Source organism: Microcaecilia unicolor, chromosome 2, assembly GCF_901765095.1.
Source record: "Microcaecilia unicolor chromosome 2, aMicUni1.1, whole genome shotgun sequence".
Classification (NCBI taxonomy): Eukaryota; Metazoa; Chordata; class Amphibia; order Gymnophiona; family Siphonopidae; genus Microcaecilia; species Microcaecilia unicolor.
Window position 1 is genome coordinate 130,792,378 of NC_044032.1, and position 12,924 is coordinate 130,805,301.

The window sequence follows — 12,924 nt, forward strand, 5'->3', positions numbered from 1 at the left end:
TTTTTCCTCCAGAGGACACTATTGCGTTGGAATGTGATCCACTGGAGGTGTGGTAATATCAAAACCGTGTTGTAAGGTTATAAGATTATTAGTTCATTACTGTTCACCCTTCGCCCCACCCACCCCTAGTCACTGTTCACATCTGGTGTGGTATCAAAGAACATTTGTTGCTTCCCATCCAGCATTTATATTTACAAACAGTCAAAGCTTGCATGATGTGCCCTAAAACTAATTTACATTTTGTACAACAGTTTGAACTTGAGAAGAAGAGTAAAGAGGAAGCCTTGATAGTGGCTGATGCCTTTAGGATTGCATTTGAGCAGCAACTGAGGAGGAGGAATGAGCAGACTCTCCGACTCAATGATGTGGACAAAAGCTATGTGAAAGAAACCAAGCGCATGAACAACTGGAAGCACCTTATGGATGATGGTGATTATCCCTTATATGCTTTCAATATTCATCTTGTGAACATATTCATGCTCCATAGGTTGAAACTGAAAGGCGCAACAAGGGCTATAATTGGTTTTGTTTTGTTGCTGTAGTTTACATAGTTAAGTACAAACAGCAAAAAAACAAAAAAAAAACAGCACCAAGGGCCTTAAAAAGAGGGACACAATTCTTTAATTATTAAATTGGAACCTGTATGAAACAGCCTTTGGAAAAGAATCAACACGGGCCGTGTTTCGGCGCCTCGTGCCTCTGTCAGGGGTCACAGTGATAGCGGGGAGAATTGTGTGGAGTAGCTCAGCAGAACTATCAGACACTATGCCTAGCAGCTATAGAAATGCTAAATAGTAGTAGTAGTAGTAGCGATATATATTCCTCCACACATGTAAAGAGATAGTGCTCAAATAGCGCTGAAACACAGCCCGTGTTGGGTCTTTTCCAAAGACTGTTTCGTACAGGTTCCAATTTAATAATTAAAGAATTGTGTCCCTTTTTTTAAGGGCCTTGGTGCTGTTTTTTTGCTGTTTGGGCTTTTGCTTGTACTTTGTTTCCTCTCTTTGCTGTTACATAGAAGTAGCCAGGCTGAAAATGATGCTGGAAAGATTTTAGCTGGTACAGCTTGTATAAGATTAGACGATTTCAGAAGTCCTGATGCAAGGTCTAAAGGAGACCTAATTAGTGTAGCTTTCCACTTGTTGACAGAGAGACCCTTGAGGTAAGCACAGAGGTATTTGTAGTGTGGGAATAGCAGCAGTCTAAGAAGTTCACCTGCACTACTACTCCAGTGTTTGTTCACATTGTACAGGATGAAGGACCAACCATATTGGATGGGGAGTTATTCTTCTAAAACAGAAGGGATTAGATTTCTAAGCTGTGCAGTATCAGAGGTGGTTAAGATTTTGTTGGGGTTTTTTTGTTTTGTTGTTTTTTTTAAATTTTAACCACCAAGTTACTTATCTAATGTATTTCATAATCATGTTTTTAATCAGAATGTTCAGCATTTCCATGAAACAGTGATTTGTCATCTGTATAATTCAGCAATCCTTAGTCCTTTATGATGTCCCTATTTGTGGAGGAATTCTTCCCCGTGTGTAATCATGGCCTGGTTACATTCGTGAATGCTCTGATGTCTGGGCCTCATCTCCTTGTTTTACCAACTAAAATCCTTTTTAGGATAGACTCCCATCCCCTCCTATTAAAATTGGAACACAGAACTGGGAATGTCTTGTCATTAGATAATGCCCATCTTAGTATCAGCATTTCTGCTGTTATTGTCTCTGCAGTAATTATGTGTTAGACAGAGACACTTAGGAGACACTAGCTTGAAGGCACAAAGCAGGCTTATGCAGTTACCCCAGGAGTCTGTTATATTTATGGTCATTCTGTCATCAAAACATTAAAAACAGCATCAGCAGCAAAGTTATAATTGTAAGGAGGATAACAAGCTTTGAAAGGGAATGAATTGGAACTCTGAATGCTATTATGTTCCCTGTCTAGTCTGTTTGGTGGTGGGATGGCGCGGAATACGTATTATAATTGAGAACCAAGAAGATGGTGTGTGAGGTTTCTTTCCCTTTTCCTAACTGCTTCCCTAGTCAGCAATTAAACAAGTTCCTCAGCTCAACTCTCAAGTCCTTAAAGCCAGGTTTGACTTTCAGGTATATTTTGATCTAAGATATCAGTTGACTTTGGCATACCCTATTTTTCGGACCATAAGACGCACCTAGGTTTTAGAGGAGGGAAATAGGAAAAAAAAATTTCGGACTATAAGAGGCACTTTTTCCCTCCTCTAAAACCTAGGTGCTCCGGTGCGTCTTGTCCGAATCCCACCCTCTGAGTTCAGGATCGCCCTCCCTAGGGTTACCTCCCCTCTCCCCTTACTCACGCGATCTTCCCTGGTGGTCTAGTGACGTCGGGGCAGGAAAGAGCCCCCTCTTTCCTGCCCAGCACGCTGCTCTGCATCCTCCTGTATGCTGCCTGTGACGGTCTCGACGAGATTCAAAATGGCCGCCGAGAATTGAAGTGGCCTCGCGAGACTTCAATTCTCGGCGGCCATTTTGAATCTCGCCGAGACCGTCACAGGCAGCATACAGGAGGATGCAGAGCAGCGTGCTGGGCAGGAAAGAGGGGGCTCTTTCCTGCCCCAATGTCACTAGACCAACAGGGAAGATCGCGTGAGTAAGGGGAGAGGTGGTGACAGGGCCGGGGGAGAGGGGAGGTAACCCTAGGGAGGGCGATCTCGAACTCGGAGGGAGGGCGGCCGGCCTGCTAAATCTCTACCTTTGGACTATAAGACGCACCCCCCCAAATTTGGGGGGAAAAAAGTGCGTCTTATAGTCCGAAAAATACGGTAATTTGATTACACTGATAAGTTATATTAGATATGTATTCTGTTGGAGTGTCATTTTATTCATATATAGATAGATATGTTGTATTTGATATGTATTCTGTTGGAGTGTTACAAGTTGCAATAGTCTAAGTGAGAGGTGATAAGAGTGTGGGTAAGAGTTTTGGTAGTATGCCCAGAAAGGAAGGGATGAATTTTGGTGATATTATAGAGAAAGAAACAGGTTTTAGCAGCCTGTTGTATATATGCAGAGAAAGAGAGAGAGGAGTCAAAGATGACCCCAAGGTTATGAGCTGTTGAAACAGGGAGGATGAGAGTGTTATCCACAGAGATAGAGAATGGGAGAAGAGGAGAGGTGGGTTTAGAGGGAAAGATAAGAAGCTCGGACTTGGTCATGTTTAGTTTCAGATGGTGGTGAGACATCCAGGCAGCAATGTCAGACAGGCAGGCTGATACTTTGTGCTGGATTCCTGCTGAAATTTCTGGTGTGGAGAGGTAGGTCTGGGAGTCATCAACATAAAGGTGATAGTGAAAACCATGGGATGAGATCAGAGCACCAAGGGAAGAAGTATAGATGGAGAAAAGAAAAGGTCCCAAGGCAGAGCCCTGAGGTACTCTCTCTCTCTCTCTCTCTCTCTCTCTCAAGTTCAGACCGCCCACCCTCCTTGCCTTTACGCACCTTTGGTTCATTTTTATATCAGTTGAGCATAAAGTACCAAAGGAAGAAAAAGCTGAAAAAAATGAAGAGTCCTCATTTGTTTTAGTTGAACTTATTGTGCATCACCTAGCTTCAGCTGCAACGTCCTCCAGTGAGATCCCTGCTTCACTTCCGTGACTCCTCTAACTGTGAGCTGGACCATGCAGTGCCAGAAGTTAGAGTTGGTCTCGTGAGACTTGAAACTGCAGGACCAACCTGAACTTCCAGTGCCATACGGCACAAGCTTAGTTAGAGGAGTTGTGGCAGGGAAGCAGGGATCTCATTGGAGGAATCTGTATTTCTGCTGAGCTTCTGCAGGCCAGAAAAATGAAGCTGGCGGGCCGAGTTTTGGCTCCCGGGCCATGGGTTGGAAAAGATTGGTTTACATTATATTCTAATGTATTGGCACAAGAGCAGGATTGGATGTTTACTTGTAGATTAAGTTTGAATGTTTAAAAAAAACCGAAACAAAAAACCCTGAGCTGATGGTGCTGCCAAGGTCATTTGGTTCCAATTCTCTAGATGATCTGAACTCAGATGAATACGAATTGCAGTTTCTCATTTAGCTTGATTCATAGCTATTGTTGAGATCTCACAAGAAATTAGTGGTTCAAAAATTGTTTATAAATTAAGGGTGATACACAGATTAAAACCACGTTTGGATTATGATAACTATTAACATTTAATTCAAGCTTTGGTAATAAACTTGACTACTGCAATGGGATCTCTCTGGCAATGCCAAATTGTACGTTACATGCACTGTAATTAGTGCAGAACACAGCAGCATCTGACCCTTGAAGACCAAGTTGCTGCATCCACGTCAAAAAGTTTCAAAACACTATACTTCCATGGCCAGGTTGTTCCACAGAGAATTGCCCTCCTTGATCTCCAGAGATCTGGACATTCGTCCTCCCAGCCTTCCTCTGCTAACTCTAATCCCATAATGTCAGGCACTAAAAGGCCTTCTAAGACCTTCCACATCCATGAGGCAATGCACAAGTTGATTGATGCCCATTGGAGTGCGCCTGATGCTAACCTCAAATTTGCGTGGGCCATGTCTCACCTTTACCCGCTGATGTCTGAGGAGCTAGAGTCCCTCAGGTTCCTGGCTGTGGATTCTTTGGTCACTGCAGTGACTAAGAATACCATAAATCCTTTTCATGGAGATATGGCTCTTAAGGATATGCAAGATTGTAAGATTGAGGCAGTTCTGAGGATGTCCTTTGAAGGGGCTGCCCTTGCCCTGTAGGCGTCTGTTGCTGATTCTTATGTGGCTAGAGCCTGCCTGAGTGTGGTCCAGCAAGCTGCAGACTCTGCTGGAGATCTGGATCCTGGTTCTATGGATTTTCCTTTCCTGGAGATGGGCTTGGCCTTCTTGGCTGATGGCTATGGCGGTCTCAGCTAGGTGCTCCTTGTGGCTTCAGAAATGGGCGGCTGATGTTGCTTCTCACTAAGCTTCCCTTTAGAGGAAAGCTTCTGTTTGGTGAAGATCCAGAGAATCTGGTTAAGGAGTGGGGGAGTCTTAAGTCCCACCTTCTGCCAGAGGACGCTGAGATTTTCTGCTTATTCTGCTCAGTCACGCTCTCCTTTTCAGGACTCCCGGTGCTAGGCTGGAGTGATTTTCCCATTCTCGTTATCAGTCTAAATGGTTTTCCTTTTGTGGGGACAAAAGAGCGGGCAGACAGCCCTCTCAGGTGGCCGTTGCCCCTCACTTATTGCAGTGAAGATATACAGGGTCTCTCCTCGCTTGTCATTGGGGCCGTCTGTCCAGTTTTTTTGAGGAGTGGACCCGCATTGCTTCAGACCAGTGGATCCTAGAGATCTTGAGAGACCTCTACAAGCAGAAATTCTCCCACCCTATTGCTGATATTTTTTTTCTTGGCGTCTCGTGCAGGGCTGTGCTCAAGAGAGCAGCAGTCCCGAACACCTTAGAGGAACCCCTGCATTTGGGTGCCGTGGTTCCAGTTCCACCAGATGTTAGGTTTGGGAAGATGTTCCATCTATTTCATGGTCCTGAAAAAAGAAGGCTCCTTTCATCCAAGCAGGTCAATGGGACGCTCGGGGTCATGCATTTCAGAATGGAGACTACTCCAGAAGGAATGGATCCTCAGAAGCTTAGCCGAAATTGGGTGGCGGAGCAGGTGGGGGGAAGAGGGGTTGGTGGTTGGGAGGTGAGGATAGTGGAGGGCAGACTTATACGGTCTGTGCCAGAGCCGGTGATGGGAGTTGGGACTGGTGGTTGGGAGGCGGGAAGTACTGCTGCGCAGACTTGTACAGTCTGTGCCCTGAATAAGGCAGGTACAAATCAAGGTAAGGTTTACACATATGTTTGTCTTGTTGGGCAGACTGGATGGACCGTGCAGGTCTTTTTCTGCCATCATCTACTATGTTACTATGTTACTCGATCTGTGATCTCTTCGGTCCAACTAAGTGAGTTTCTTACCTCCTTGGATCTCAAGGAAGCACATTTTCACATTCCATTTTGTCCCCTTCACTAGCGGCTCCTTCATTTTATGGTCATGGGCAGACATTTTCAGTTCTGGGCACCTCCTTTTGGCCTTGTCACAGCCCCCCAGGACCTTCTTCAAGGTGATGGTGGTGGTGGTGGCGGCCTTCCTCCACCAGCAGAGTATCAGGGTGCATCCTTACCTAGTCTACTGGCTGATCAGGGTTTCCTCGTATCGGGACAGCTTGGAAGCGACCTCTAAAGTGGTATCATTTATTCAGACCTTGGGCTGGGTGACCACCTTTTCCAGAATTCATCTAGTTCCCTCTCAGTCTCTCAAGTACTTGGGATCCTATTTCAACATCCTGGCAGGGAAGGTTTTCCTGCCCTTTCCAAGATTCAGAAGCTCCAGGATCAGGTTCAGTATCTTTTGAGCCTGCCCTCTCCTCTGGACTACATGCAGGTGCTGGGCTCCATGGCAGTGATGATGAACATAGTGCCCTGGTTCAGGGCCCATATGAAGCCACTTCAGGCCTCCCTTCTCAGTCATTGGTTTCTGCACCGGCAGGATATTTTGGTCCGAGTTCTTGGACACGTCCAGTGAGGAGGAGCATGTCATGGGGGCTGGCTCAAGGCAACCTTTCACAGGGGAAGTCCCTGGCAGCCCCAGAGTGGGTGGTGGTCACTATGGATGCCGGTCTTTCTGGCTGGTGAGTTCATTGTCTGCGTCTTGTGACCCAAGGCGAGTGGTTTGCGGTGGAAGCAGGTTGGCCCATCAACCATCTAGAACTCAGGGCAATTCGGAGGACTCTGGAAGTGTTCACCCCTGTGATTCATCATCAGCCTATCAGGGTGCTATCGGACAATGTGATGGCAGTGTCCTATGTCAACAGGCAAGGGGGCAGTCTGAGTGCTTCCCTAGCCTTGGAGGCTCATTTGCTCTTCTCCTGGATGGGGAGGCATCTTTTGGCGATCTTGGCGGTGCACATTGTGGGGTCTCTGAACACTCAGTTGGATTTTCTTGGTTGGCACACACTGGATACAGCAGAATGGGAGCTCTCCAGTCACACCTTTGCCCTCATAACCTCAAGATAGGTCTTCTGACTTTGGATCTCATGGCGAGGTAGGACAATGCCAAGCTCTCGCGTTTCTTCAGGTACTGGAGAAAGCTGGGTTCACTGGGAGTAAATGCTGTACTTTGGTGGTGGCTGACCTACTCTCTCCTCTGTGTTTCCCCCCAGTTCTTGGTGGGCAGTGTGCTGTGAAGGGTATCTTGCCATCCTGGCTGGGTGATTCTAGTGGCTCTGGATTGGCCACAGCGGCCATGGAAAGAAAATTATCTGGTAAGAACTAATTTTAACATTAGGACCCCTGAAGCAGGCACTTGCTGAAACACAGCCGTGTTTGGTCATCAATAAATTATTAACTGGAGTATGGCTCCGTTTCTGACATTATCCCCATGGCTCTCTGTGGAACATTTTTGCTCCTCTCCTGTTTCTCTTACCAGGGACAGCATAGGTGGAAAGGCCCTGACAGCTGCTACTTCTGAGCAGTAGAGCTGAACTGAACTAACATTGCAGGCTCATCAGCCAACAAGTGCTAGGTTAATGTTGACTCCCTCATACTGTGTCAGGACCTCTCAGTTATAGCAGATGGAAGATGTTCCAGTGAAATTTCTACCTTTTGGCCAACTAATGTACTGTAGTTTCCCAGTCATTGCCTTTAGGCCTTTTATGTGTTGTCAGTTTCAAGTTCCTTGCTTTTTTTTTCTCAGAAATCAATATGCTTGTTGTCTTAGAGAATATACATTTTGAAGGAGGTGTATTTGATTTGACATTCCGTTTTTGTTATCAGGGCCACTTTTCTGCAAAGGGAACAAGAAAAGTCTGGGGAAAAGACTCATGGGCATGCTGATATCTTCTGCTGACTGTAGGAAGCTGGAAACTCTTGATGACCCTCAGGAAATCTTCCAGATAATGATAGATTTGGTTTGTATTCTGTGTTGTGCTTTCCTAAGCTTCTGTCCATGGCATTTACAGTTCTGAGAATAAACTTACACAATGTGTCCTCTTTTTCCTTTACAGTTGAATGACAAAGAGGAGGCTTTAGCTCATCAAAGGAAAGTGAGCTATATGCTAGCTCGCAGCATGGAGGAGAAGGTTGAAGTTGCAAAACCAAGTGAGGAGGCAGGACTGTCAAGGAATGACCTGTGCAAAAGCTCAGAACTACATGGTGCAGCGAATGACCTGTGCAAAAGCTTAGAACTACATGGTGCAGCTGACCCCACAGGCCTTTGCTACCAGGATACAGGTTCTGACCAGTCTCTCTGCTCAAGCCATGCTAGCAGGCTACAAAATTCCAACCCAGCACTTGAAACCCCCTGTTTCTTTCCGTTAAAACCCAAGTTTTCTGATAAAACTCATAACCAAGGAACAGCTCAAACTCTCACCGAGAGTTCTGCACATCAAGAATGTTCAAAAGAAGCAGAACAGCTTACTGCTAAGAGTGAATAAAGACTGGTGTCTCATGACTGTCATAATCAAAACCAAAAATTAGAAATTGTATTGCGCAATGTTCTTTGACTGAACTTTGTAAATAGTTAAAGTAAAATCATTAATTTAAATTGAGGGATATTTTTTTACCTACAGACCATACATACAATTTACTGTCACGCAGGACATATAGTTCAAAAATAAAGGAAAAAAAAACCTAGCTGCTAACTGGTATATTTGAACAGTGACAAAGTGCCAGGGATATCATGCAAGAACAGATGATTTTGGCGAAGAATAATCTGGGTGAGGTTTTTAAATCTGTGAAGTGTTAACAAGCTTCCTGTAACCTCTGCACTGAATTTTGTGATGTACAAGGGTTGGATAATCCAGTACCTAAATGTAAGCACAATTTGCATACTTAGATTATAGAATACTAACACACATGTGAATGTAACATTCAAGCACATAAGTGCCAGCTGGGCACTAAGTAGGATTCTACAAACGGTGCACAACTGCAATGGGGAGGTGTACATGTGGATGGAGCATGAGGGACACGGGTGGGTCCCATGCTTAGGGGTATGTTTACTAAGGTGCATTAATGTTTTTAACACGCCTGTAAATTTAACGCACTTTAAAAGCTAATGCACCTATACATTTCGAAAAATGCTAACGCGCCACTTCGTAAACATAGGCGTTAGGCAGGTACCTTATAGAAAACTATAAGTTATACGCTAAACAGCAATATTTATGGGCCAACATTTACACTTGCCTTTTAAATGTCAGTGTTCAAATGCACGGCACTGAGTGCAAATTCTATAATGACATTTTAGCACCCAAATTTGGGCAACCTTTTATAGAATTGTCCTCATATGTCATTGTAGCAAGCTCCTAAGTCGTCATAATAATATTCTAGTTCTTAAAAATTTAAATCTGATTATTTCAATGATTTGACAAATGTGGATTGATGATTAAATGTTTAAATCATTCATTAACTGATTCTAACTTTATTGTAACTAAATATAATCGATATTTTTTAAAGTAATTTCACATCTTTTAAAGATTCTAGTATGTGACACAGTTTAATTAATGAAATTGTTAAAAAAAAACAAAAAACAAATTCTGTCTTTTCTTCTTCTAAAAGGACCCACACCTGTTTGGTACAGGATAGAAAAACACTGTAGCCTTGTGAGTCTGTATATGAACTGTTCTCACAGGAATTATTAACATTTACGCTATCACTGTAGTCAGTAAATTCAGTAACTTCAGCTTCCATCTTTGTACACAGAGGGTAGCATGAGTTCTTGTCTTTGGCCTGTAGAATTGTACTAAATGTAATATCTGACTTGCTGAATGAAAACCAACCACCCTTGAGACTGAAAGGTGTCTGTTTTAATGCCAAGCTGTACTTTACCAGTGATATAAAATACCACTCACTGGCCTGAGGGGACCAACAGGCAGAGATGGGTTTGTTACTTTTTAAAAGTACTAAAGTAAAAAAGTACTGGCTTCAAAAGTAGTGAAGTAAAAGTGTAGAGTCTTATCCAAAAAAATACTCAAGTAAAAGTAATAAAGTACAGCTCTTAAAAATACTTGTTTACTACAAAATAAAAATTATTAACAAGTTGGGCCAATGAATCAAATATGTTTACAAGCAAATTTCCAGGGGGTCACACAAAGTCCTTCCTAGAAAAAAACCCCACTCCAACCATTGTAGTGGGCGAAAGAATATTAATATAACTATTGGAAAACAAAAGCTGGATTAGTACAGATCAGTACTACACAGACACTTGATGCTAACAGAATACCTGACCTTTTCATACATGGACAGAGGTAGTCACGCAAAGTATAGAATAAGAAACTACAAAATGAAAATAGAAAGATGTAGACAAAAATTACACTGAACCACCGAGAAGCCATACTCTGCACACAGTGCAAAACCAAAGAAAGAGAAACAGCTATGCATCCCTTTGTACCATGCAAAATATAAAGAGCAGATGTAAATTTCAAAAACTTACATATTCCAATTACTACATTAAAAATTAACAAATAAAATAAAAACAGAAAATAAGTGGTACTTTTTTTTTGGAGTAACATTACATTTTTTGATAACAAAAACCTCCTTCCTTAGGACAAACATACTATTACAGCAATATACTGTCCCAACCTGTAGGTTTTTGTCTGTGAAAGTTAGTCAAGAAATGTATATAGTCCAATATAAAGGTGTCACCTAATTTTTTTTCTTTTCTTTATATTTATTAACTTTTAAAGTGGACTAACATGATTACACGTTATCCTAAATTAAAAATAAAATTCTTTTTTTCTACCTTTGCTGTCTGGCCATTTAATTTTTCTAATTTTGTTGGTCCCAATCTCTGGTTACTGATTTCCTGTCTTGTGTTAATTCTCTTTCCAAGGGTCTCCTGTCTGTGTGTCATTTTTTTCTCTTCTTCCCCTCTTCCATTATAACCAACTCCAACACTGATATGTTCCAGCTCTCAATATTGAGCAAACCCTGTTTGTCCAGGGAGGGGTAATTTCTATTGGGTTTAGCATCCCCAATCATTTAAAAAAGTTGACTCCTATGTCCCCACCTATGCAGTCTTGTCCAATTTCTCTCACTTTCCCCAGGCCATAGCCTCTGTCTTCCCACCCCTTCCTTTATCCAGCAATGCTTCATCTCTGTCTCCTCCTCCCATCCAGTCTTGTTTTCTCTCTCCTTCCCTACCTATCCGGTCTTGCCCAATTTCTCTCTCCCCTCCGCCCATAGCCTTTGTCTCTCCTGCTTTTCTCCAGTATCACCACATCTCTTTCTGTCACTCTCCCTCCCCACCCATCTAGTCTTGCCTTATTTCTCTCTCTCCTCTCCCATCCACTGCAGTACCATCTCACTCCCTCCCTCCCTCCCTCTCGTGCACCTTTGCTGGGCCCACGCTAATAAACTACCAGAGGAAATTGGTCAGACCGATCTCTACAGTGCTGCTAGTGCTTCCTGCACCAGTTCCAGAAGTGTACATCAGAGGAGGCAGGCTTGGCAAAGGAAGCAGTAGCGGCACTGCAGAGAGCTGGGTCGCACACATCTCCCATGGTAGTTTATTAGTGCAAGCTTGGAGGTTCGGGATCAATCAGCTGTAAGCTGCGTTTGACATCACGTGGAAATCCTGTAGAGAGGGAGAAGCAGAGAGTTGGAAAATACTCTTTTTTTTTTTTCCCCCAAAAATTTATACTTTGTTACTAAGTACAAAAGTATAACTTAAATGTAACTCATTATAAGTAAATAGTATTGCAAAAGAAAAGTACCAACAGTTGTACTTAAGCACTGTAACGAAGTACAAGTACTTTGTTACTACCCATCTCTGCCAACAGGGACCATTAGGCACTGGCTCAAGGTGCCAAAACCTTCCTCACCAGCTCACCCTTCTACTGTCAGGAGCTTGTTCCAGCGCTCCCATTGCTGTACTGCTGACAGCATGGGAGGTGCCTTTTTTTGCGATGTAAACCCTCCCGTGGTTCCAGCAGCAGAACGACAGAGCAACAGGTACAAAGAGCAACCTTGTGCTGCTGTGTGGAGGCTCCCCATGTTGGGGGGGAATAGAGCAGGCAGGCAGGTAGGTAGGTAAGTAGGAAGAGGAAGCTGGGGCAAGGACTGGGCTTGGAAGAAAGGGACTGATGGTGATGCTCGGCCTGGGAGAAGAGGACCAGTGCTGATGCTGGGCCAGGTAGGAGAAGACGATTGGTGGAGGAGTGAAAGAGGAAAGGAGGAAAGCAAGGGTATTCACAGGAGAAAGGCGGCCACTGGGATGAGGAGGAGGTACAGCAGAGCAAACAAATACTGGAGAAAGATATAGACAGTGAATGCTGGGGTCTAAGAGAAGGAGGTGGGGGGGGGGGGGGAGCGGCAGGGCAGTGAATGGTAGACAAAGGGAGAAAGGTGTCAGGGTAGAGTGCGGCTAGGAAAGCGAATAGAATGTTGGGTGTTATTAGGAAGGGTATGGAGTCCAGGTGTGCGGATGTTATAATGCCGTTGTATCGCTCCATGGTGCGACCGCACCTGGAGTATTGTGTTCAGTACTGGTCTCCGTATCTCAAAAAAGATATAGTAGAATTGGAAAAGGTACAGCGAAGGGCGACGAAAATGATAGTGGGGATGGGACGACTTTCCTATGAAGAGAGGCTGAGAAGGCTAGGGCTTTTCAGCTTGGAGAAGAGACGGCTGAGGGGAGATATGATAGAAGTGTATAAAATAATGAGTGGAATGGATCGGGTGGATGTGAAGCGACTGTTCACGCTATCCAAAAATACTAGGACTAGAGGGCATGAGTTGAAGCTACAGTGTGGTAAATTTAAAACGAATCGGAGAAAATTTTTCTTCACCCAACGTGTAATTAGACTCTGGAATTCGTTGCCGGAGAACATGGTACGGGCGGTTAGCTTGACGGAGTTTAAAAAGGGGTTAGATAGATTCCTAAAGGACAAGTCCATAGACCGCTATTAAATG

At 43.8% G+C, this 12,924-nt stretch overlaps 1 protein-coding gene across 2 annotated transcripts in view; it reads left to right on the forward strand.

The window, feature by feature from the left end:
• CCDC125 (coiled-coil domain containing 125) overlaps positions 1-9,952 on the forward strand; it is a 78,820-nt gene extending 68,868 nt beyond the window's left edge. The window contains exons 10-13 of one of the 2 annotated variants that reach the window (XM_030193327.1): positions 252-429; positions 7,792-7,925; positions 8,022-8,177; positions 8,217-9,952. In XM_030193327.1, the coding sequence (XP_030049187.1) occupies positions 252-429; positions 7,792-7,925; positions 8,022-8,177; positions 8,217-8,450 (702 nt within the window). In that variant the 3' untranslated portion in view covers positions 8,451-9,952. Of the gene's footprint in view, positions 1-251; positions 430-7,791; positions 7,926-8,021 lie in introns of both variants that reach the window. The other variant, XM_030193326.1, reaches the window with a different exon arrangement.
• Positions 9,953-12,924: the final 2,972 nt, after the last annotated feature.